The sequence below is a fragment of the Amphiura filiformis genome, chromosome 1 (genome assembly GCF_039555335.1).
Source record: "Amphiura filiformis chromosome 1, Afil_fr2py, whole genome shotgun sequence".
Classification (NCBI taxonomy): domain Eukaryota; kingdom Metazoa; phylum Echinodermata; class Ophiuroidea; order Amphilepidida; family Amphiuridae; genus Amphiura; species Amphiura filiformis.
Window position 1 is genome coordinate 79,988,033 of NC_092628.1, and position 26,403 is coordinate 80,014,435.

The 26,403-nt window shown below is 37.0% G+C and overlaps 1 protein-coding gene across 1 annotated transcript; it reads left to right on the forward strand.

Moving 5' to 3' along the window:
- Positions 1–906: 906 nt before the first annotated feature.
- LOC140163401 (arginine kinase-like) lies at positions 907–21,470 on the forward strand. The gene is made up of 4 exons (XM_072186745.1): positions 907–1,172; positions 12,594–12,698; positions 18,158–18,328; positions 21,424–21,470. Exons 1-4 carry the CDS (start codon positions 995–997, stop codon positions 21,468–21,470), a joined length of 501 nt encoding a protein of 166 aa, XP_072042846.1. The 5' UTR covers positions 907–994.
- The last annotated feature ends 4,933 nt before the right edge of the window (positions 21,471–26,403 follow it).

Genomic DNA, 26,403 nt, shown 5'->3' on the forward strand with positions numbered 1-26,403 from the left:
CACATCAGTGACCAGATTATTGTCGACTCAAATTCGTTTATTCCACTGAATACTGTGTGAACTACATCTAGGTTTATAATACTCACACGCAAAATACGGGAGTTGTGAGAGATAAGACTGTTTATATCAACTGACCATGCTGATGACCAACATGAAAATGATGACGTAACAGCTGTTGCTCAGTCGCTAGTATGCTTGACTCGCAATGCATTATGGGGGTTTCGCTCTCATGTAATCTCTTTCTCAGTCATTTACTGACATATGTAAAACAATCCCATGACAAATGACTGTTAAAAAGACCAACTATGTTTAATCTCTTTCTCAGTCATGTACTGCCATACAAAACAAACTCATAACAAATTAATACAGAGTGTGCATGCGCTTAACCTACAATTTTCGATCTCATTTGAGCTCGATTATCGTATGTATTTTGAATGGTGTCTCAACAAAAGTTGAGGCATATCACCTATCGTATGCAAGTCATTTCGGTGAAATTAAATAGGGAAGCATTGCCTGCGGGCGCTGCTTCAAAAACATGAATTTTGCAAGACTTTGTGGAAGTTTCTTTAAGGGCTATCAGAACGTCCTCCTCGCCCAAAAGATCAAACTCACTGAATGAAACACAAACTGGTCTTTCAGGCAGAGAGTCAAATCTGTCTAGATCAGGTTGGTCTTTACCAAGATCTTGATATATTGTAGTGACATTGTTGTTGAAAAAGCTAGCAAAGTCATTAGCCAGTTCCTGCGCCGATTCATGGGCTGGGAGTACTTTGGTGTCTTTGTTTAGCAAACCATTCACCTTCTTAAATACAGTTTTATTGTCCGCATTCTCAAGGTCATTTCTGTAGAAATTTTGTTTTGAGATTTTAATCATTTCAGTAGTAACAGTTCGCTGTGTTACATATTGCTGGCGATCCGATTCTAGTCTAGATTTCCGCCATTTTCTTTCCAACTTATAATTTGTTGAAACTAAAAACAATTGTTATAATCGAAAATGGCACATTCAAAGCAGAAGAATTTCAGCGCAGAGGAGGATTACCCTAACTTCACCGGATATAAGAGTCTGCTCTCCAAACATTTGTCTCTCGATATGTACTCGCGACTCCGGGACGTACACACCGCATCTGGATTTACTCTCGATAGAGTCATACAAAACGGAACCGACAATGCAGGTAATTATAAAGTTTTTAAGTACTTCACAATCTTCCGGTTGCTATCAGTGTAGCGATATGTCGTTTAGAAAAACCATAGATTTCCCACTTAAAATCTATGGAAAAACTTAATTTAATTACGTAATGGGACGCAAACTGCGGACCTACTTTCAATGTAAACAATAAAACATCATCTTTTGAAAACGAAGTGGCAATTTATATATGTTTAATATTATTTCTTACCTTTTGGAGGGTATGAAAAATATTGATTTTTTTTACAGGGGCGTATCATGCGGGTGGACAGGGTAGACGAAGTCCGTGGGCCCCAAGGGTTCAGGGTCCTCGAGCAAATTAAATAAGGGGTTCGACTTGAGGTTCAGATGGATGAAAGTAGAGCCTTCCCTTCATGGCTGAAATTGTAACACTTACCATACTTTCACTTTAAGGTTAGCAACTATTTTAATCTGGTGCGATTTGGTAGCAGTGGCGTAGCCAGTACTTTTTCAGAGGGGGGGGCAAGGGAGGGGGGCAAGACAAATTTGAAGGGGGCACCTTTTGGCGACAAAATCAGTTAATGTTACAAATGCGCGCGACAAATTTTGCCATATAGAAGCTAAACTGGGAATATGGTACAGAAAGTGAATAAATTCGCGCGGATGTTAAGAGCATCTTGCGAATGGTAGTGATCTTTGGAAAAATTGTAGTGATCAATCCTTGCGAGTGTCTAGAAGAATTCAAATATTACAGATATACTTTTGTAGGTCCTGTGGTTCTTGAGTTATGTTGTAAAGAGGAGTGAAACATCCTCAGATTGGGTGTTTGGTACCACTTGGGGGATAGTTGACATCATGGGCTATACAAAATGCCTGATAGGAGTTGAACCGGAGTAGCCTTTGGCGGGAAAAGGTCATCGAACTTTGCACAGGGTCAAATTTCAAAGTTGCTCAAATTGTGTCACAAGGATTCAGAAAATGTATAGTTTGACCTATCTTGGTTAATAATCGAAAAGGTCAAAGGTCACATTTTTGGCTCTATGGGGGTCAAAAACGTCAAAGGGCTCCGATTTTACCAAAAGAGGTGTCAAATTGATCGCTTTGATAAAACAATTCAAATAAGGATAGGATTGCACCATCTAGGATGTTTCGTTACCTAGGTAACACAACAAAATAGGTCAAGTCCCATTGAGGCCTATATTGACTATTTAGCCAAAAACTCGGGCTCACACATAAATAAATCAAGCAAGTTTTCAAAGTATATAATTTGTAGAATTAACTTATGCAAAACATCAAAGTGTTAGATAATTCAGAGATTCTTGTGTACAAATCCAAAATTTGTGTTGATGTCACGTACCTCAATGACAATTTCGTGCTTCGTGCACTTTCTCAAATTGACTGACCAATTTCTGCACCTCGAAGGCTGCTACCAGTTGGAGCTGACGTAGGTGGCGCTGTTAGGAGTTGGTCGTAGATGTGCGGAAGAAAGTAGTCCCTTCGTCTCTGTTGAGTGTTTTGCCCTCCCCTTTTCTTATCCAGATGGCTTCCTTTATGTCTTCTCTTTCTGTTCGGTTCTCTGTCTCTGATTTGTGATTCCTCCCACCCAATTACATGATTATCTTCTGCGACGTGATCTGTTATCGCGATGGAGGCCTGTCTTTGTGATCTGGTAAAAGCTTTCTTTGAAGCTTTTTCTGCTTCAGTTTTATGTTCTTTAAGTCTCGTTCCAAAAAGTCTGGCTGTTTCTCCAATGTATGTTTTATCGCAGTTGAGGCAGGGAATCTCGTATACACAATCAGATGTTATAGCGTCTCGCTTATCTTTGGGGTGCACTAAGATGTTTCTCAGCGTTTGGTGCGACCAGAATATCTGAATTATCTGTTTTATTGACAATCCTGATGAACTTATTTGCGGATCATCAAAGTGTTATTTTTCAATAATATATTGACTTAAACAATGAAAATGTTTTGGCTGCTTCGACCAACAATACTTCGTCTACCACCTTGGTCTGGGGCGGACATTTTAAAAATGAATTTAGAAGAGCAGCAACGACATCACTTGCATTACATTCCAGATGTTAAATCTACATCATATGCAAAATTTGAGGAAATTCGCACGAGTCCGTTTTATTTTAGGGCCATGTAACATATGGAGAGAGTGCCCGTTGAGGGCGCTATAACCCCCATTTTAGGAACAAAAATGTGATTTTTAAAAAAATGGACTCGTGCGAATTTTATAAAATTTTCAGAGTATGTAGTATGAAAATGTAGAAATATTATAATCAAGTAGTTGCCCTACCTGCTCTTTTCCGAAAAAATAAAAAGTCCTATACTTCAATGATAATGAAACTTGGTGCTACCCTTAAAGCAATAATGTGTGATTTGCATAAAGAATAGATTCGTATTTATATGTTTGTTTTCACTGATCACATTATCCCCTTTTAATTTCGAGCCAACAAATGAGGTATAACGAAGAAATTTGCGATTCATTCCAATGCCTACAATGCGTGTAATACGCTCGCCGATCGTATTAGATGTAACTGCACGGAGCGTCACGCTCGACGTGTGTACATACAAGCAGGGCCGGATTTACCTTTTTGGGGGCCCTGGGCCAGGCCATAATTTGGAGGCCCCCAAACGCACCGTGAGGAAGGCATGTGCACTCAAGTTGCGAAATTTTAGATTTCATTAGGACATTTGCGCGCAAAGCGCGCTAAAAAAATTCAATTTTAGACATTTTAGGCCCAATTGAAGCTGAATTTTGTTATAAACAGGCCAGTGCGCGCGAAGCATACAAGCTGACAGCCACGGTACATGTTAGCAAGTACTCGATCGCTGAACTCTGAATAAAACCGGGTCCCCGTTTTAATACAAAAATTTAAATTTTACTGTTATTAAAGCACTTCAGGCTTAGTCTTTTACGTGTTATTTTAGAATACCACTGGGCATTATAATTATTCAATAAGTAGAAATCCGAGTAAAATTGAGGGCGTCACTGTGAAGCAAATCACACATTATGGCCTTAGGGACCGTTCATTATTTCCACCGGAGGGGGGCCGGGAGAATACATGGGGGGGTCAGATGGTTTTTGTCAGGCAAAAAGGGGGGTCAGATGGTTTTTAGTTATTGAAAGGGGGGTCAGATGGTTTTGCATCTCAAAATCCTGAGCTTCCAGGGGGCTTCGCCCCTGGACCCCATCTGGAACATTGCCCAATGACCCTGACCATTAGATTTGCGCTTTGCATTGTCGGCCGACACTTTGGTCCTAGTCCGGACTTAAGTCGGGCCTCAACCTGTTTTTCACCTGCCACAGTGTGAATTGACATAAATTTGCACCAAAAATAAGTAATTTGTTATAACATTTTGAAAAAATGGGTCATTGGGTAAAACATTCCAAAAAATGGGGAAAAATTCTAGATTTTGCTTCTAATTTGCCAAATGTACAATACAAATTTGCTGAAATAAGAGAATTTTGAACCATATTTCATAAATATACATGTACACTGCCATTTTCGTAATAGAGAATTAAGAATAATCAAGCTGCTGCACAGTAATGCTGTGGTCAGACTCTTCTTTGTTCTTTTACAATGAAAAACTACACCACCCCAAACCACTCCCCCAATACACATCCACTGTCAAACCCCACCCCACACAGGTGTCATTTCCATACCCTAGTTAAACTACAAAGACTCACCCAAACCACCATGAAGGTAAACTTGGGCAATGTATTCAAATACATTATAGAAAAATAAATCATCATCATCATCATCATCATCATCATCATCATCATCATCATCATCATCATCATCATCATCATCATCATCATCATCATAATACTAATAGAAATTCACCCTTTCAGAAATTATATTACGGTTGTGTGTTGGACAAAATGTTCCGGACAAATGTGCAGTGACTGCCACTGAGTAGTGAACGCACACAAACCACAGCCATCCTAGCCCTATGGATGGGGTGTACGTCTGTGTGCATGTTTTCTCTCTTTCAAGAGTTTAATGAATTAGAAAGTTCCATGAACTGATGAAAGAAATTTTAGATATTTTTATATAGTCAAAATATTAATTATCAATTATTTCATTAACGATAACAGTAATGATTCTGGGAAGTGACAGATAAATCTAAATAATTTTGTGGATATGTTGGATATTATGACAACAGTTTTTGAATCAAATTTGAGATCTATTTTGACATTTTTAGATAATCATTTCACATCTTACATGGATCTAATTGGACCTGTGTCCAAGTTTGAGCCGAACCGAGTCGGTTTCTGTCCGAGTCTGGCAAAAAGTGGACTTGAGTCCGATCGATACATCACCATAGGCGTAGATCCCCCCATATTTTGCCAGGTGGATATTCCATACAATCATCCCATCCAATGTTGCTGAATATAGGTTTCTGACTACATATTTGCCCATTTTAGCCCCAAAAGTGCAAATTTCCGTGCCCTTCGCACACATTTATTCCACTTTTGCACCATATTTCATCAGTTTAGCTTCAAAATATCAAAAAATTGCGCGCGCTTCCGTCGCATTTGTATACATGAACTTTTTTGTCGCCAAAAGGTGCTGGATTCACTATACTTCAAGAATTTTTTCCAACCCCATCCCCCACATGTCAAAAAAGAAATCTACGCCACTGTACATCACTGATTTATGGTAAGATGTCACAAACTACTTTTTATTCATTTTAATATACTGATGAAGAAGATTTTGCAACTCATTCATTTTACACCAAAGGGGGCTATGTACTGCACCCAGTATCAACATGTATGAGAAGTTGATGCATACTTTTGAAAATTAATAAATCAGCTTGATAGTTTATTAAACTCATTTAATTTTTTATATTCTGTATGATTGAATTAAATTACAACTTAAAAATGAAATAAATTCGTTTTACAGCCATTTTACATAAAACTAATGAATTATAATAATTTTGACCCCAAGTTTCCAAACCTGCCACTTGAAAGATTGTTCTTGGTGCAAAAAAACTGTAGTCGTATATGGATAATATCACTGTGGTTTGTTCAGGGACCTGTGGTATTGAAGTACATGTACATTTACTAGCTGGAGCACAGGGTGGCAGTTTGAACCAAAAACTGTGTACATGCATGTGAAATAAATAATATTTTAGAAAAATAAATAAAACAAGTTAAAATACCCTGTGGGGTTCTACCTAGTTGAAGGTAGGCCTATATGAGGATGTGCTACGTTTTGGGGGTCCTTTTCAGCGATTTTGGTATATTGATGGGTGGCTATTCAGTAAAGACCATTGGAGAAAAGTGCCCAATTACTGCAATTAGAGTAAATTTAGGTGCTTTTTGTGAAAAATTGGTATAAAGGCATAATTTGTCAGCTTGATATGTGGCAGTGACGTGATGCGTTGAGGCAGCTGATCCATGCGCGCATATATATTGCGCATCATTGAGTGTGTGCATACGTCAGGTTGGGGGGGTCATATGATTTTCATGTAGCTCGGAGGGGTGGTCATATGGTTTTTATTATCGGAGAAGGGGGGGTCATATAGTTTTCGGCAGTGACTTTCTGTCTGCTCCCGGCCCCCCTCCGGTAGAAATAATGAACGGTCCCTTAAGTGCAGTGTTTCGTCAACAATAAAGCGACAGGGTACATAAATCACAGTTATATAAATCATTCCATGCTAAGGGACGCACCATTAGATATTATCGGGGGGGGCTAGGGAGTTTTTTGAAAAAAAAAGTTTTGCCTCACTGATGATGAGTAAAAAAAAAAAATTTTGCCTCACTGATGAGTAAAAAAAAATTTTGCCTCATTGATGAGCAAAAAAAAAAAATTTTCCCCTACCCAGCTCTGTATAAAGGTATACATTAAAATTGAAAAAATACAACTTCGCTGCCAAAGGCGGCGAAAAAAAAAATTTGCCTCCAAAGGCAACGAAAAACAAAAATTTCTGCCTGACCCAAACTCCCTAGCCCCCCCCCGATAATATCTAATGGTGCGTCCCTAACAATAATTTACGTATTCTATAGAAAATATTTGACAAACCCATACATTATTATGTGGATGCTTCGACCATGACCTCGTCTATCCTTAAAGTTTAGTTTTTTCGTCTACACCAAAGCGGTAGGTTACATATATCACAGTTATATAAATCATTCCATGCTAACAATTACAATTTACGTATTCTATAGAAAATATTTGCCAAACCATATATTATTTTTTTCAAAGATTAAGGTTCAATGACTACTTGATTCATGAGTTGCGTGTTGAGAAAACACGTGAATAATTTTCATAATGATCAAAATGACCCGTTAATTCTGTGTAGCTAAGAATTAAGTTCATTACACATGTTACAGGTAGACTTAGGACTATTAAATTTAGTTTAAACGATGATAAACATATAGAATGACTTCCTCTTCCATTTTCCATAACCATAAATTTTGGCCCAGGATTATAGACCTTAGCAAACATGGAGACATATGAATTAATTTACATAGTTTACCAAATTAATTCAGACAAAATAGGTAGCATATTATTGTAAATGATTTTAATAGTGCACTTTGATAATAAAAATGTGCAGCCCATGCAATTTTTCATTGTTTATTTCTTGCCTGCTTTTTTAGATGGATGAGGATGACACTCTCATCATCAATGACGGATAAATAAACACGTTAATAACGTCATTCCCAGTCATATAAAAAAACCAACAACAAAGATTCAAAATGTTTGCCTCTTAATTGTTTCCTGTGTGTTAATTACTTTAATGTAAAGTATGAAAATGTTAATCTATTAAGGGCTGGGGTAGCGACGTTGGTCAGGGTAGCCCCTATCGAAAAGTAAAGATGACCTACACCCATTATCATGTGTGATAACTGCCATGGGTCAGTTCATGCCATGTATACTCTTTTTTTTACTAACTTTTGTATCTGGTAAGATTTTTGGGGCAAATTAGTGAAAAATCGGTTTTTTGCACATTTTTCATCAAAGAGAAATGTCAGAAACAATCGCTGTTGGACATTTCATATACATACATACACACAAATTTTCAGTATGGTTTTAGCAGCTGCGAGTTTCCCAATTTACTGTTACACTTTGATTTGATTTCCTATTTCACTGTTTTCTGTCCGTTTTACCCATGTAGTTGCATTAAGAATCATTTTTCACAATGGCATGCTCAAAATTTTGGTTTGATCGTCGGAAATTCTTGCCAACATTATGCAGATTACATCCACATTTCGTTCAAGGCACTCTCTAAGTGTATTTTGGTTGATACCGAAGTTTGCAAGTGATAAAAACAACTGGTACAAGAGACAACTTGGACTTATTTAGTTCTTCGTAAATCTTCTTCGTAATTATTTGGGTGACAAATGTCGGTTTCTGGGGCCCATTTGGTAATTCACATTTTCTTACTCACCGTGCTGCACCTATGAAACTTGACGCACATTTCTTCTTATTTAGCATACTGCCACAACGTCCCATTTTGGAACTAATCTTTATTGAAAATTACCAAACATTTCCTTTGAATTCGCACGATTCTGGCACACCATCCATTTTAATAGCTGACTAGCCTGAGTCCCTCGGCCCGACCTCGAAACAATTCAAAAACACCTGCAAGCACAACCCGATGACCATGCTTAAGCAGTTGAAGGACTGGTGGATCAAACCTCAGCTGATCATGTACCTGACCGGTCAGGTGCATGGTCAGCTGATCCAATTTGCAATTTAGTCTCACTGTCATGCCAAATCCTGTGTCAAAATTCAGGGCAACAAATCTCTCTCCATTACTTTTTGCAATTTATTTAAGTGATTTAGAATCCTTCCTGTCAAAGAAATACAAAGGTCTGGTTAAATTCAAGGATAATGTTTATAATTTGTTGGAAACAGATGATTGTGTAAGTAGAATATTCGCGAATGCGCGCACGTTTACTTTGACAGAGCTATGTCTATGAACGGTCCTTCATTGGGTTCATGGACAAATTCGCGTATTCGCGAATTCCGCACGTTCACTTTGACAGAGCTATGTTTATGAACGGTCCTTCATTGGTTCATGGACAAATTCGCGAATTCGCGAATTATGAGCAAAAAAATCGCGAATTCGCGAATTATGAGCACAAAAAAAATCGCGAATTCGCGAATTATGAGCACAAAAAAAATGCTTAAAGAAAAAATATTTACTATAAATAAAGTATGCCGACCGTAAAAGAATTACGCTCCATAGCCAAAGATGCTGGCCTGAGGGGTTATTACCGTTTGAATAAAGAGGATTTGACGAATTTGTTGCGAGAAACAGGCAATCTATCGATACTTCAACACCCCCAATCTCAAAGATCAATACCAGCTCCTCGATCTCAAAGACCTGCATCAGCCCCCCGGACTCAAACCCAAAGACCCGCACCAGCTCCACGGACCCAAAGACCAACACCAGCTCCCCGGACCAAAAAACCAATACCAGCTTCCCGGTCCCAAAGACCAATACCAACTCCCCGCACTCAAACCCAAAGACCCGTACCAGCTCCTAGACTCTCATTGGAAAGAAGAAGATGGGCGCTTGAATTTGAGCGAGTCGCGTGCACAAGAGGAAAATGCATACAAAATTTTCAAATGAACGTACCTAAAGGACACATTCTCGAAAAGGACCCTGAAAAGTTTTTGAGTGGTGTAAAAGAGGAAATTATCACTAAACTCAAAGAACAGTTGAAAAAGATGAAAGGCTTTAATTTTGTGTTGTGCCTTCAAATTTTGATGGCAAGGATGAATGGTGACGAAATAGAAACCATGCAGGCTTATTTTAATCACGAACGGCGACTAATATCGAGCGAGGAGGATATCGATCTCAGCGATCAATTTTCTATTATCTCGAACAAAATCGAAGAGTTTATCAAGCTCGGATCTGGGTGGTGGGTTGAACGTATAGAAGCATTGCACCTTGACATATGGGAGTACAATCCGATCCAAAGACCCGGTGGTTCGTACATCGAATTACCAAAGTGGTTGAAAGACAAAAAGGCGATCGTGAACATAAAAAACAAAGACAACAACGGTCTAGATTGGTGCTATCGCGCGTGGAAATACCCTGTAAAAAAACCCAGAAAGAACATCGATCTATTCAAAGTATGAAGGGCTAAATCTTAAAGGATTCGAACCAAACACTCCTATTCCGGTTGAAAAACTTAAGAGAGTGGAGAAGCCAAACGACGTGGCATTCAATGTCTTTAATCTAGAGGGTAGTACTCCCGCTCGAATACATTTAAGCAAACAACCAACCGAAATTCCCAGAATCAACCTCTTGCTCCTAGAGGAAGGAAATAATTCTCACTACACTTTGATCAGGAATTTAGATCGATTTCTCAGCGATATGAATAATCACAAAGCAAGAACGTACTTTTGTGACAAATGTCTTCATGGGTTTTCTAAGCAAGAACTTTTACAAGAACATAACCCAGAATGCGAAGGCCCCGTAGAAACGGACGCTAAACTCGAAATGCCAAACTATCCCATAAAAGACATTGTAGATGAAAAATGGGAAGAAGGGAAGCAAATGTATCTGGTCGAGTGGAAGGATAGCAATAGAAAAGAAGAGTGGCTGTCGAAGGATGAGATTTTTAGGATGAAGAGTAAAATGTTTGTGAAATTTAGGAATTTTAGCAATCAATTAAAAGCACCCTACATCATCTACGCCGATTTTGAGTCTCTAATCACCAAGGTGAAAGAACAAAAAGTGAAGAATACGCAAAAACACACCTGCACGCGGTATGTAGTTTTTCGTACATTGTCGTGAGAAGCGATGGTCATACCGAAAAAAACAATCAGTTACAGGGGGCAAGACGCTGACAAGAAATTTCTCGAGTGCGTGAAAGAGGAAGAAGCCAAAATAACCGAAGTCCTAAAAAACATAAAACCAATGAAAATGACGAGACAAGATTTTTGTCTGTTTGATGAGGCTACCTTTTGTCACATATGCAATAAGTCACTGACTAAAGAAGGTAAAATAGACAAAGTGAGGGATCATTGCCACATCACCGGAGCCTTTTGAGGAGCTCATAACTCGTGCAACCTTAATTTTTGCTTCCACCCCACGATTCCCGTGGTTTTTCATAATCTCAAAGGATACGACAGTCATTTGATTATGCAAGCGATGGGCGAGACAGAAGGAAAGATCAAGTGTATCGCGAATAACATGGAAAAATATAAAACATTCTCGTTGGGTAATCTAAAATTCATAGATAGCAACCAATTTTTGCTCTCTTCTCTAGCAAAATTGGTCGAGTCCACCACCTCCAACTTGTTTAAAATTACAACGGAACATGAGCCAAATACGCAGAAGCGTGATATGCTACTCAGAAAGGGTGTGTATCCGTACGAATACATGGACAGCTGGGAGCGCTTCGAAGAAACACAATTACCACCCAAGGATGCATTTTACAGCTCGCTGATGGATGATCACATTTCCGACGAGGATTACGCACATGCTCAAAAAGTCTGGAAAACTTTTGGTTGTAAAAACATGGGTGATTATCTTTACCTCAAAACCGATGTCACTCTACTCGCGGATATCTTTGAAAACTTTAGAGCTTTGTCTCTCAAACATTACGAGCTAGATCCAGCGCACTATATCAGTGGTCCCAGTCTGGGGTGGGATGCGATGCTAAAAAAGACTGATGTCAAGCTCGAATTGTTGACGGATTACGATATGTATACTTTTTGCGAGAAGGGCTAGCGCGGGGTGTTTCCATGGTATCCGGCAGATATGCCAAAGCGAACAACCCGATGGTAAAAGGTTACGATCCCGATAAGGACAAGAGCCATATAGGATATTTTGACGCTAATAACCTGTACGGTTTGGCGATGAGCCAACACCTACCGAGAGGAGAATTCAAATGGGAGGAGGATCTAGAGGGGCTTTCTACAAAAATCCAAAAGCACCCCAGCGATTCTGAAGTGGGGTATTTTTAGAAGTTGACTTGGAGTACCCGAAGGAATTACACGATTCACACAATGCTTACCCCTTGGCGCCGGAGCGTTTGAAAGTACAAGAAGAGTGGTTATCGGATTATCAAAGGAATCTCGTGGGAAATAACAACGTCCTAAGTACCGAAAAACTTGTACCGAACCTGTTTGACAAAGAGAAGGTACCACTTTTATGAATAGCCTGTCGCAACTTCCAATCGGCATCAAACGAACAAAAGATTATATAATCTATTGCGACTCTATTTCTATTTAAAAGCTCTTTGATTATCATCATCATCATCATCATCATCATCATCATCATCATCATCATCATCATCATCATCATCATCATCATCATCATCATCATCATCATCATCATCATCCACAACATCAATGACATGGCAGTAATTATGTTTCGACTCCATAATTTCATAATGTTTATTCAGTCATAAACAACATTTTAATGAAAATCAAAATTTCACTTGCCCTCTATTTTTTTCTTTTGATCTGTAGATTTTCATATTGGCTTGTTGGCAGGTGACGAGGAATGTTATACTTTGTATGGTGAATTGTTTGACCCTGTTATTGAAGATTATCATAATGGATACAAGAAGTATGGTATGTATGTTCACTCGTATAATCAAATTATAAATTCAAAGTAATCTAGAGCAGTCGGGGCTGGCAATATGAGAAAACCGGAAAATGTAAACATGGCCGCAACTTCCTGCAAGGCCACCTATTCGTCGTAACGTTTATAACGCAACACAAGAGGGTGCCAGAGGGAAGATGTGGCCCCATTAGAAGTGATGGTCACCCGGGGTCACTCCTATTGTGGTCTGTACACCATCCGCGATAATGAAAACGCGTAAAAAGGGTAGTTTTTCGTGGGTAGGCACGATACGCGCGTACCGTGTTTAGGGTGTCAAAAACATGAAAAATTGGAAGGAAAAAAGGGTAGGAAAATTGCAATTGCTAATACGCGGAAATGAAATTTAAGGTATGAAATTTGATACAAGGAATAAAATCCCTGTTTAGGGCGTGAAAAGGGTATCGTTTTTTGCCAAGGGTTAAATCCTTGTTTAGGGTGCTTTTCAAAAGTTGATTATCGCGGATGGTGTACAGGCCACAATGGGAGTGACCCCCCAGGAATGGCCATGAAAGCCCAATTTATCATTATTGCTATAAAAGAAAAGCATAATTGCCCGCATAACTGAAAGGGCAACTTGTTTATCCATACGCATGGGAGTGTCTGAGGGGATACTCCCCCTGAGAAGTGAATAAAAAATCCCTTAAAGTGGAATGATGTATAAGTTGTTCCATCATAAGACTGGTTCCAAATAGATCTTTGACTGTTTTGATGTAATTTTATCAAGATATGGCACTATGATCCTTCTGTTCAAATATTTCCCCTTTCTCGCACTGAAACAAATGATCTCACTCTCACCGTATTTTGACAGTGAAGGTTGTTTTATACTGGTCCAGTCAAGTTCAATATAATCAATGTTGGACACATTGGGAACCGCTGAAGATAGTATCATTTCGCACAGTTTTCCGTTATTTACACGCAAGTGTTCCAAGACTTTTTATGTTTGGTGAAATGAAGGTCCGTTTAAGTTAAGGTCAGTGGAATGTTTTGATAACTTTATCCGGACACTCAAGGGATATTTTAGGGGTGGGGGAAGACACTGCACGTTGACTTGTTGGTTACTTTTGCTTCGATGCCCAAGCAGGTTGTGCGTGTGCAAGAGGGAGGGGGGTCTCGAGGGGTGTATTCCACCTCCAGTTTCTGATTTATTTAGAATTTGGTGATAAATTTTGATCTCAACCAGTGGCGTATAGATTTCTTTTTGACATCTTGGGGGGGGGGGGTGGCCGTCGCCTCGAGCTCGTTTAACAATCCATCAACCAAATGCATGGTGGGGAGGCTCATACCGTATTTATCAATCTGTCTAAATCCTTGCCTACCATACTGTACTTTTATCTTGTTAAGGGACCGTTCACAAACACTTGTTAGGGGGGGCTGATGCAAAAAGGGGGACCTGAAAAAAATGTCTACAAATTTTCCTGGAAAAATTAAGTTTATATGCTCTGGGGTTGACCCATATTTTTCATGTCAAAGGGGGCCTGAAATTTTTGAGATCTGTAAAGGGGGCCCCGAAAAATGTTCGCGATGAATTTTTTTTTCATAAGGCCACCCCCTTACAAGTGTTTGTGAACGGTCCCTAATGTTTATATTCCGTTTCCTTCGGTATCAAAAAATTGATCCCCATTGTGTTTGTATCTGGTTCACGATACATTTCTTATTTAAAAAGAACTAATTTCTAATGATATTCTTATTTGAGTATAATATGTTATGTAATCAGCAAAGAGAATAAATTGGAACATCCTTCATGCATTTATTATCGTTCATATTATACAATAATAGAGATCCAAGAATTTACCCTGGGTGTACACCACAATTTATATTCTAAAATTAAAGCTTTAAAATTAACATACTTTTCATCATTTACAATTATTTTACCAATTGTTCGCGTAATATTGTAGTAAGGACAACTTGTTGTTGTTTTTAAGAATATTTTCCACGATTGGTTACACGATTAAGATTATTTCAAATGATAAACATGTTGACCAACTGTTCGTCGTTTGACCAACATTCTCACTATTTTGTGATGTGACTTTTTTCTGCTAAAATTACTAGCTACATTAAACGTATAATCTTTGAAAGTGCATACTTATGACCTGATTCTTGTTGTCATTTTTTTTCCGAAACCTATAGCTAGAATTCGATGAAAGTACACACCTGGTTGGCTAATGCGAAGTTAACGATTAAAAAATGTTAATCAGAATGCAAAAATGGATAAAAACTCTGCAAAGTTGTACAAAATGTACACAGGTGCCTACAATTTATTTACAAGGCTGGCGTTTATTTAAAATGTAAATCCATTAAATTGACATGTCATTATTTTATTAGCCACAGCTTGATGAAAGTACACACCTGGTTCACTAAGGCTTATAGTTACAGTCCCATTCAGTGAAAGTGATCTCAGTGAAAGTATAAACAAATGTGACAGTACACCACGAATCAGCCGTTATGTCGGCCCGGACAATTTTGTTTTATTTCGTGTTTAGAAAATATATATCATAAGCTTTAAAATGGTATATCATTTCACTTCAAACGATATCCAGTTGCGGGGTTATGGTTTGTTGAACTCTGTTTCTTCAACAAAATGGTACCTGTTTCCGGTTCTACATGTGTCTCTTTTTCCACATTGCTGGTAATAAATATCAAACAGTCATAATTGGCGGATATTTCAAATCATCCCCAAGTCAACGAGGTTCAGGAATTACCTCTCATTGTTAATTGTTGGTTACCTAGACAAAATGCTTTGTAACCCACTACTTAAACAGGATTTAGCCAAAGCAAGCAAAGTCTAGAGCTATTTAAGGATTCTATAAAAATAGGTAGAAGCTTCTTATCCTCTTCAGCAATAGGATTATTGATTGGTTTAAACGGTGTTTGACTGGCGCTATCAAATGAGATACATTGCGCACCAAATTGAGGTACCTATAAATACGACCTTCACGCACATTTTACACTGTAACTCAGAATACAATTTGCCGACTTTAAAGCTCATTGGTAGTGTACGGCCACAAATTATCATTATGTATTTCTGAAATGAAAAATTTGGGCCAAAACAAAACAAAAACAAAATAAAACAAAAAAATCCCAAAAAAACAACAACAATAACAAAACAAGGAAACAGCATTATTCACTAGGAGACAATTTTTCGTGGCAAAGTTGAAGCCCCATTGAAATACATGAAGCTAATGTCTCTACTTAAGGGCTCAGATAGCGACGTTTTCACGTATTTTTGTGGGACCTGAGAAGACATCAGAAATATCGAATTGCATTTTGAATACGATGAATGTCCTTCTGATACCAATTTTGATTGTCTGAAATTCGCAAAACAATAAAAAAATGTTGGGCAAATTATCAAAAATTGATATTTTTGACATTTAACAGTCCTCAAAGTAAACTTTATAAATATAATGATATGTACTTAAATTGTATGTAGCTGGGATGAAAAGTCGACCATCAATTAAAAATGTTAATCTTCATTGAAGATATACATTTTTTCCCCAAAAAGGCCTCAATGTTGTTGTTTTTTGTGTGTTTTGGGGAAAATTTTCATGTGATGGACGGTTTTTCATCCCAGCTACATATACTTTAAGTACATATCATTAGATTTATACAATTTACTACAAGGACTCTTAAATTTCAAAAATACCAATTTTTAATCATTTGCCATAAAATTTGTATTATATCGCAAATTTAAAAAAATCAAAATCATTTGGTTTTATTTAGAAAGATAGATTTTCATTTAAAAATTTCAATCCATTTAATTGAATTGCAAGTTTTGTATCAGCTGCATCGGGATGAAAGTATACTGTTTGCTGGTTTACTGATATCGAGTTAAATGGTATTATGGTTAAATGTTAATAAGAATGCAAAAAACGCATACAAACTCTGCCAAGTTGCATAAAAAACACACTTTTTACCAGTTTGCCCCGTTTATCCAAAGTCCTGAGTGATAGAAATTTGGGAAGAAAGGGCGTTGCAAGAGGCGTAATGCAATATTAGCTTGATTTTTTCGCTCGTTTAATATGTTTTTAAAACGTTATAATTTATAAACGCGATTTAGTTTTTGTCAAAATGTTTTTAAAACATTTAAATGTCGGGTTATATAAAGGTCCTGCAAAACATTTATACGTTTTATACCCTCTATGACTCGTAAAACGTTTTGTGTTTGATGCGGAACTGCTTTAATTTCCTGTGTGCTTAAAACTTGAATAGTATAGTAAATATTTAAAGCACGGATTTTTAATTCTCACTGCACGGATTTTTATTCTCTCTGCACGAACGTGCCAGGAGGCGCGTTAAAATAGCCTCTGTGGGCACTCAACTTTAGAAGTGACGGGTATGTGCCTACCGGCGTCGCGAAGTAGGGGCCTATCGGGTACAAAACGTTGTTTTAAAAAAGGGGGTTATTGGGTACAAACAGAATGAAAAAGGGGGCCATTGGGTATACTAAATATTTGAAATAAGGGGGTCATTGGGTATAAAATTTCAAAAAATGGTAGAAAATTTTTAAAAATTGGTGCAAATTTTTATTTCTTGTTCCAAATTTGCCAAATTCCCAATACAAATTTGCTGAAATAAGATAATTTGAAAGTTTCCGTATTATTTTGTGGCATTGTGATGATACCATTCTAGAAATAAGGGGGTCATTGGGTAGCCGTATCTAAAAAAAAAAGGGGGGGGGGTCATCGGGTATGAATTGATGGCACATCCCATCATTTTCTAAAGCTGAGTGCCCCGGGTTTTATTCTGGAAAATGTGAGTAAAAAGCTCTTTTATATAACTTTATTTTTGCTGCAGACATAGTATGCCTATGCGATATCCTGATTATTACAACTGGAACATTCGTCACCACTGCATTAAATGGGTTGATTCAAAAAAGTTTATGGTACCCAATGTTCTTTTCATCAAAATATCGCTGGAAAAGAATGTGGTTTTAAATTGAACTTGGAAAAGTATAAATCACGTTGGGTCTAAGGGTGTGCTAACACTTTTCTTTGATGATTTTGTCCACAATTCTTTATATTTTGGAGAGTTATGAGTTTAACGTGGGTAAATAATTTCTTCATAATTACTTCAATACATTTGTATGTATCTCAATTTGTTTGCTCTGTGTATGAACGGACCACCGGGCAAGCGTATGCCGCTGATTAAAAAAAAAAAAAAAAAAAAAAAAAAAAAAAAAAAAAAAAAAAAAAAAAAAAAAAAAATAAATAAATAAATAAATAAATAAATAAATAAATAAATAAATAAATAAATAAATAAATAAATAAATAAATAAATAAATAAATAAATAAATAAATAAATAAATAAATAAATAAATAAATAAATAAATAAATAAATAAATAAATAAATAAATAAATAAATAAATAAATAATAATTCTCTGTGTGATGTTAATAATATTTTTACTTGTAACTTTTATATTATATCTGGTAGACAACCATATCGCAGATCTGGATCCTGAGAAAATTACAGGCCCCGATGAACTCGACCCTGAATATGTGGTTAGTTCACGGATTCGGACTGGACGTAATATTCGTGGCTATTGCTTATCGCCACACGTTTGCAGGGCTGAGAGGCGACAAATTGAGAAAATCGTGTCAGAAGGTGAGCATATTGTTTGCCTTATTTTGTCCATTGTCAACATGTATTAGGCTGAGGTTGATTTAACATCGATGTCCTGGTAGCAAAATAACCATGACAACCAGAGACATGAATACAAGTTTTAGTATTATTTAATAATATTATTTCCTCTATCGTTTGATGTACAATGGTACAGGTTGGGGGAGATAGTTTTGTACTTTTTAATATTAAAATATGAGGGTGGGGGTCATAACAGTTTTAGGTCCATTTACTTGTGAGACCGGGGGTCAACAAAGTTTTTGGTTCACGAAGAGGGGATGGGGGGTTAACAAATTTGTAACACGAAAAAATATATTGTCACCCCACCAAAGTATTTCTGAACACTCCCTAAACTTAGTTGATTTTTCAGCAAATGTTATTTTTCAGTGAGTTTTGCTTTTATTCTGTGTTAAATTATGGCAAACAGAAACAATCAAAATATGATGTAGCTGGGGAACAAATACTATAATCGCTCCTGATGGGTGTCACCCATGCATACTTTTTTTAATGTAGGCCTACCGGTATCCGTAGATTTTTTTTCTGGGGTCTGGTGGTGTACGCTGGTTATCATCGATGTTGAAGTGCCTATAATAGTTCAATGTAAGAAAATGAGCCAATAGACGTGATGAATAAAGATCGGATTTTTGGATTATAGTGGCGGTATACAATTAAATGTCAAAATTACGGTGCTATTCTACTTTTCACCAATGGGAGGAAGCACATGGCAAAAACTATTGCCGCGGGTGCCATTTTGGAAGGTCACGTGATGTGTCAAATGATTGTTTGACTTCAAATACTCACTGTATTTCATATCTTATGCTTGTCGTATATTTCCTTTCTATTATCGATAGTTGGTTTCAATTTCGACATTACTATATCAACAAGACATTCCTTTATCAAATTAAAAGACTTTCTTGCAGAAACAAATCACTGTGGCCTGATGGGATCATAGTAGTTGACCCACTTCCGCCCGGTCTAACCTTGCTTGGGGCGCTTTTACTATCTTCAACAGGTTCGATTCGCTAAACTTACGACACCTTTATGTGGTGACCTCAATCACATGGGCTGAGTAAGAGTTGATGTGAATTATTCATAACCGATCGATACCTTGCCTCACTTTGTTGAGAGCAAGCCAACAACATTTGCCATAGGTTGCTAAACAAAAGCCGTGAATTTAGTGTCACCCCCCTGAAATAACATTGGTAAATGCTCTGCATAGCTCTGCATGTCGCTATCCATATTCCCAATGCAGTGCTCGATATTTGAAGGCCTTCCCGAAGCGGTTGAAAAAACACGCCGAAACATTTAAGAGTCCCTAATTCCCAGAAGTTGACCAGAAATATAGCTAAAATAACGCCGATCGACTTTAACATGATGATCACCTAAAAACAAATGTACAATGTTAAAATGCTTAGATATGCTAAAGAGAGCTATATCCATGAAAGTTATCCGTAAATGATAAGGTCACCACAAATAATTCATAAACCGAATCATCCGAGATTCTTTTTCCCATGATGAAATATCTTATAAAAAAGTCGGGGAAGAAACATTCTGGAATGGCTTGTTATAATTTACATAATTTAAAGCAATATTGTAAGGGCGCTTTCATTTTTTCTTCAAAATGTATTCTGATTTAACACGACTGTAATGTATACTTAACGTGGCTGTGTATGGGAGAGCGGGGAGTGTTCGCCCTATTTTTTCTGACCAGCCTAGCAATGTCAATTATTTTAAGGTTAGGAAGGACCTGATTAGCCCATGTGAAAGCCCTATGTCTTGGCTATGTACGACCACAATCTCATAACGATAGGTCTTACAGTAGTGTACAAAATCTCTATAAAAATGAATAACGCGAAACTTACTTTACACAATCGAACAAATACTGCAGTTACTGTTCAATTTCCTATACACAATACACAGTGCTCTCACCATTGACGCGTGACCTCTACAAACAGTGTATGTTAGAGGTATAGGCCATTGCCTAGTTAACGTCACTGTGTGAAAAATGACCGGCCAATATTGTTTGTACTCTCTAAAATTCTAGAACATATGGTTTTGTAACATGTCCTAAATTTTTAGCTAATTTAGATATTTGAAAATATTCGCACGTTGGTGTTTTAGTAAGGAAGGGCACGGCATGCCTGCAAAATTCCCTGTGTAAATCAAATGCAACTTTTAGTGACTATCACTCACTTGTAGATCGCTCTCTCCCGAAGGTCATTAAAGCTAAACCACTTGACGGATATTTTTTGTACTTGACGTCAATCAAGAATAATCTATGCATTACATGTAGGCTAAAAACTGAGTAGGTGGGGCATCTGCAAATATTCGCACTTCCCTGATATGTAAATGACAGATAAAAGCAAAAACAGCTCCCATTTCTGTCCATAACTTTGGTCAGTGCATCGAGCCAGGGGATTTCAAGTGGGTGATTATTGATTGGCAAGTGCCATATTTGGACATAAGTGCAGTCCTCCATTCAATGTGGAGGATAGACTAGACTTTATCGATTGATTTGGCTGGAGTAATTTCATGTTAACCAGGTTTAAGTTTGCTGTGCAGCATATTAAAGTGCACTATGCAGAAAAAAGTCACGAAGCCAATCGTTTGCACCAGTTAGAAAGTCTAGTTCAGACCATCAGAGAAAATGAAAACGTAATATGATTGAGATTTAAAACGTTGAGCGAAAATGTACTTTTCGACGGCGTAAATCCTTTCAAGTTATCTTTTAGAGCATTGACGCTTTAAGTTTATGCGAAGGATATAATTATGTCGATGCAGACTAAAAGGCCAAAATGCGAAACGAGAAATTATGGAAGTCGTGAAACAAACTATCGAATTATATAGGCTGTGGGCTCATCCTCGAAACCCTCCCTCCCCCGGAGATTTTTGGAAGCAGGTATTTTTGGAAACCTTATCCATTGAGGTTTTGAAATCTGCTTGCCTGCACATTGGCTAGCGGTGGGTGAGCCGCTGAGGGCGCTTTTGTCAAAATGGGCGCCAAAATCACAAAAATCACCATAACTTGGTCATTGAAGCTCCTAGCAGCATAATTTTGATATTTTCACCCATGTTTTCAGGGTCAAGGATTCCAACAGTATCACTTACAATGGCAAAGGGAACTTAATTTCCGAGATGGCTGCCGAAATTTCAAAATGGCCGACACTGAAAATTAAAAGGTCATAGAAGCATGGTTTTAATGTATATACCTATGTTGTCAGTGTCAGGGCATCCAGTTAACACATTATAAATATCCCTGGATCAATAACTGGAAGATGGCGACACAAATTTTAAAATGACTCCCTGAGAAAAATCTAAATCTCGCCGATTTATCAATTTCTGAGATTCATAGATGTATACCCTTGGATGTATACCCTTGGTTTATGGTCAATAAATCAAACCAATTTCAAAATCTCCTCAGATGAAAGGGTGTCAGCCCATTTTATCCTTCTAGTACCAAATTCTAACTAGGCGCCTAAATGTTGTTTCAAAGTCCATATCAAGATAAATTCCTGTTCCCAATAACAATTACACCCCGTAATATACGATATATCTAAAATTGACAGTTTCATAGCCCTCCTCTTCTTCCTCCTCTCCATCTTCTTGGTCTCCTCTTCCTCCACCAGTATGTCTATTAACTCGTTCCCTTTCCTTCTTCTTTACATTCAATTCTTCCCCTTTCTCTCATTTCTTCCCCCTTCCTTTAAATTACTCCCCTAAATTACTTCCCCTTCTCTTCCTTAAGTTTCCCTTCCTTGTCTTTTCCTCTTCATTATGTTCTAATATCTTCCCCTTTCTCTCATTCCTTCCCCCTTCCATTAAATTATTTCCTCTTCTCCTCCTTTAGTTTCCATTCCTTAAGTTCCGTCTTCTTCATATTCTTCAGTTTCTTCCCTTTCTCTCATCATCCTTTCCCCTTCCATTATACTCACTTAAATTACTTCCCCTCAAATCACTTCCCGTTCCCTTCCTTAAATTTCCTCTCCTTCATATTCGTCAATTTCTTCTCTTTTCTTACACTCCTTCCTTCCCCTGTGCATGAATTGCTTCCCCACAATAAACATGCATGTTGTTTTCTTTACCTCTTTTTCCCTCTTTCGTTCCCCTTTCCCTATTCCGTCGCCTTATTTATTTATTTATTTATTTATTTATTTATTTATTTATTTATTTATTTATTTATTTATTTATTTATTTATTTATTTCTTTCTTTCTTTCTTTCTTTCTTTCTTTCTTTCTTTCTTTCTTTCTTTCTTTCTTTCTTTCTTTCTTTCTTTCTTTATTTTTTCCTTCTTCCTATGCATATCTTTCTTTCTTTCCTTTCATCCTTCGTTTCTGTTATTTATTTATTATTATTATTATTTTTTTTTTTTTTTTTTTCCGATTGATTATTTGAACAACGTGATGATTGAGTGAGCAGATTGATCGATTGCTACTTTAGTTGTGGTACTTCTATTTGAATGACATCGTACATTAGTATTGATTTATTCCGTTAAGCATTATCAAGGATTAATATCACAGGTTTTAGTGCAGATAGGAAGTTGGTTTAGCGGTACTATCCGTTGTTTCAGAACCGAGAGGTGCCGGGTTCGATTCCCACCTATGCCTAATTATTTTAAAGACTAGGAAAATTACTGCAGTAAGTTTATTTGGTGCGCGATCTCAGTTATTCATTTTCTGATGGCTGTGTCTCTTACAGACACCCTCCCTCTGGAATACAAACCACGGTTCGCTCTCTTCACATCCCTTAATTTTAACCACATTTTAAAAAGCAACCAAATTCGGCTGGGTTTGTTGAAATTTTCATCTGTGCAAATAAAATTTCAAACATAAAAAAAGAAAATTGATACAACTATCATGTGCGGACAAATTGGTGACACCAAACAAAAGACTCCCCAGGCACACTATTGATTAAAAAGCATAATTAATCCCAAATAGGGGTAACCTTAACACATTCACAAAATAAATGTACAAGTGTTTTAGGCATATCGTTGCAAAAATAACAGTTTGGTGAGTCAGTCTGACCAATTACCCTATGAAATAATTTAAAATAGAAGGACCTCAACTGAGCCTTTCAATAGTGCAAATTGGCACTATGAATATCATTCCATTCCACTTCATCCAAAATAATCGACCCATTTATTTTCAACCACCACTGCAGCACATTTCCTCATTATAGAGTAAACATATTCATGATATTTGGGAACTTTGGCCTCACCCACAAGACCAGCAGAGATTTTAGTAAAAACATCTTCCTGAATATTCTTGGAATTCTGAAACCAGTTACCATATTAAATAAAGATCTGAAATATGATGAAAACCCTTTTCATCCCACTCAGGGTAATAAAAAAAATTCAACCGAACATTTTATTCCACCAGATTAGGTCCTGAAGGTGAAAGTCAGACAAATCTAAATTCTCCTTGATTTTGTTCCTATATAAATACCAAAGTTTAATAGACAATGTCAATTGTTGACAGAGAATGATTTATATCCCCGGGATTTATATGTATACAGGGGACCTCAAAATTGAAACGTATGTTTCCAATTTTTCTTTTATATTCTAAAAGAACATTTTTCTAAGAGTATTAATTTGGTGAAAAAATGAATGACCAGCTATTCCTTTATGATACACTAGGATCCACAACATGCTCATTTATCAGGGCACAGTTGTTTAACCCCAATACATTTGTGCATTCATTGAATGACCTTTGAAAATTTGGGTACAAAAACTCATACTTTCCAACTTGAGGTCAAATTTTGCACTGTGATTGTTTTATTGAGGTTATTGAACAATGCCATTGGGATGAGGTCATTGTCATCTAGTGATAGTAAATGTACTGATGCCAGATCTTCTCCAAGTTGTATCATCATCCTGATGCCATATGTATGCTGTTGAGTGGTGTGTAGTTGCATATATGCATTACATATTTGTCTGCAGTCTAAATCGAGATTCTGAAGCCTATTCATCAAAAATGGATGTCTACAAAATAACTCGGTCTTCGGCCTCGCTACTCGGCCTTCGGCCTCGTTGTTCGGCTTCGCCGAGCAAGCCCCCCCCCCCCACCCCACACATAGCCGAGGTCATTCTTGAAGGAAGATATGAGCTAACTTGTCGTTAATTCTCTTGATCTTACAAGATGCGTTTGTGAGATTCTCGCAAAGTTCGAAGAAATAGACTTGCGTGTGGACAAACTTAATTTTGACCCTTTGACTAAAACTGGTGCCACATTTGTAATAATATTTAAAATATTTTTCAGTCATATTTGTTCACCAAATACTCTCAGACAGACGGTCTTTAAAAACATATAACAATAATTTGGAACATACTTTTCAACTTTGAGAAAATGACCTTTGAAAATGGATAAAGTTAATTTTTTCAAAGGTTTCCATGGGTACTTTAGTTCATGAAAAGAAACGTGAATAATTGCTTTCGTGTATTTGCAATGACAGCATGACATTGACCCCGTGAACATGGTGAATGAGTTCTATGTAGCTAAGAATGGAGTTCATTGCAGGTAGACTTTAGAGACGATTAAATGTAGTTACGATAATAAAAAAGTATGGAATGACTTCCTCTTCCAAGTTTATGCAGCCATCAAAGTTTCAAAATTCATAACCATTTTTATATAGATTTGGGCCAAGGATAATAAACCCAAGTAAACATGCAAAAATATCAATTAATTTACATGGCTTACAAAATTAATTTACACAAATAGGTAGATTTTTTTTAAATTTTTTTTACTTCAAAATCGTCTGGAAATGCCTTTAATAGAGAACATTGAAAATGAACATGTCCAGCCCGTGCAGTTTTTCATTGGTTATTTCTGGTCCGGCGTGTTAAAAAATGCATACTTCTTATTTCTGTGTGTTAAAGTCCCATTCAGTGATTCCAAGTGTAAAAAAAATAAAATTGTTTATAAATTGCTTAAACGTGAAGGACAAGTCATTCAAATTATCATTTGGGTTTTTTTAATGAATAATTTGGGGAAACACAAAGAAAACAGCAGTATTGACAAAGTTGAAACCCCGTTCAAACCCGTTCAAATACATGTAGGTAATTAATATACTGTCAGTATATAAATTACTAAAATGCCTTATTTTGTCTTAAGGGATGGGGTATGAACGTGTGGACAGTATTTATTGTGGGAGATTAGAGCACATCAGACATATCGAAATGCATTCTGAATACGAAGAATTTCCTTCTGATATCAAATAATTATGATTTTTTTTTAAATTGAAGATATGGATTTTTTTCCCCAAAACACCAAAAAAAATTAGGTCTTTTGGGGAAAATAATCCATATCTTCAATATAAAAGGTCAAAATTTTAAATTGATCGTCCTCCCAGCTACATACACTTTAAGAATATATCATTAGATTTATAAAATTTACTTCGAGGACTGTTATATATTGTTACGAGTCGAGTCGTACTGATTCAAGGCTAAAATCACCTTTTACCCGAACTCACACGAATGCACAAATACACTGTTTAATTAAGCTAACAAAATCTAAGGCTTTAATTGAAAACAAATTATGATTGGTACATATAATAACAATTGCATATACAATAAAATCACACAATCACAGTTTTATTCTATCAGTACTTAACCAGCGGTCTTCTTGTTGGTGATCCTAGAGTTCTTGCAATGTTCTGGACGACTAGCCATGCGCGTGCGCAGAATCTAGTCTCAATTCTAATGTAAATCGGGACAAACCGTATCGTCAATTTAGTCCCAAACCAATTCGCCCACATGCCAATTCGAACCCTGTATAATTGATGTACAAATAAAGTTGGCAAAATTTAACTTTTTCGTGATTTTCTCCATATTTAGATGCCTTGATGTCTTGCATTCGGTCACAAACCATTTCGTTGTACTTTGTGCACTTAACCCTCTATCTTTTAAACAAAATGTCCTAGAGAGTCGTGCCATATGTCGAACTTTTCCTCTCGTCATAAGGAACAAAAAAGGTCGCATATCTATAGGATCATTGGTTAATGAGATATAGTCACTTTATTAATTTTGTGCAGTTAACCCTCTATCTTTTAACCAAATACCCTAGAG

What these genes read in the sequence shown, in the direction of transcription:
- LOC140163401 (XM_072186745.1), top strand. Translation starts at nt 995, where the DNA reads ATGGCACATTCAAAGCAGAAGAATTTCAGCGCAGAGGAGGATTACCCT. An exon ending in AAACGGAACCGACAATGCAG is followed by an intron (nt 1,173 to 12,593) that starts GTAATTATAAAG and finishes TTTGATCTGTAG; the next exon opens with ATTTTCATATTGGCTTGTTG. An exon ending in TGAGAAAATCGTGTCAGAAG is followed by an intron (nt 18,329 to 21,423) that starts GTGAGCATATTG and finishes CCATGTTTTCAG; the next exon opens with GGTCAAGGATTCCAACAGTA.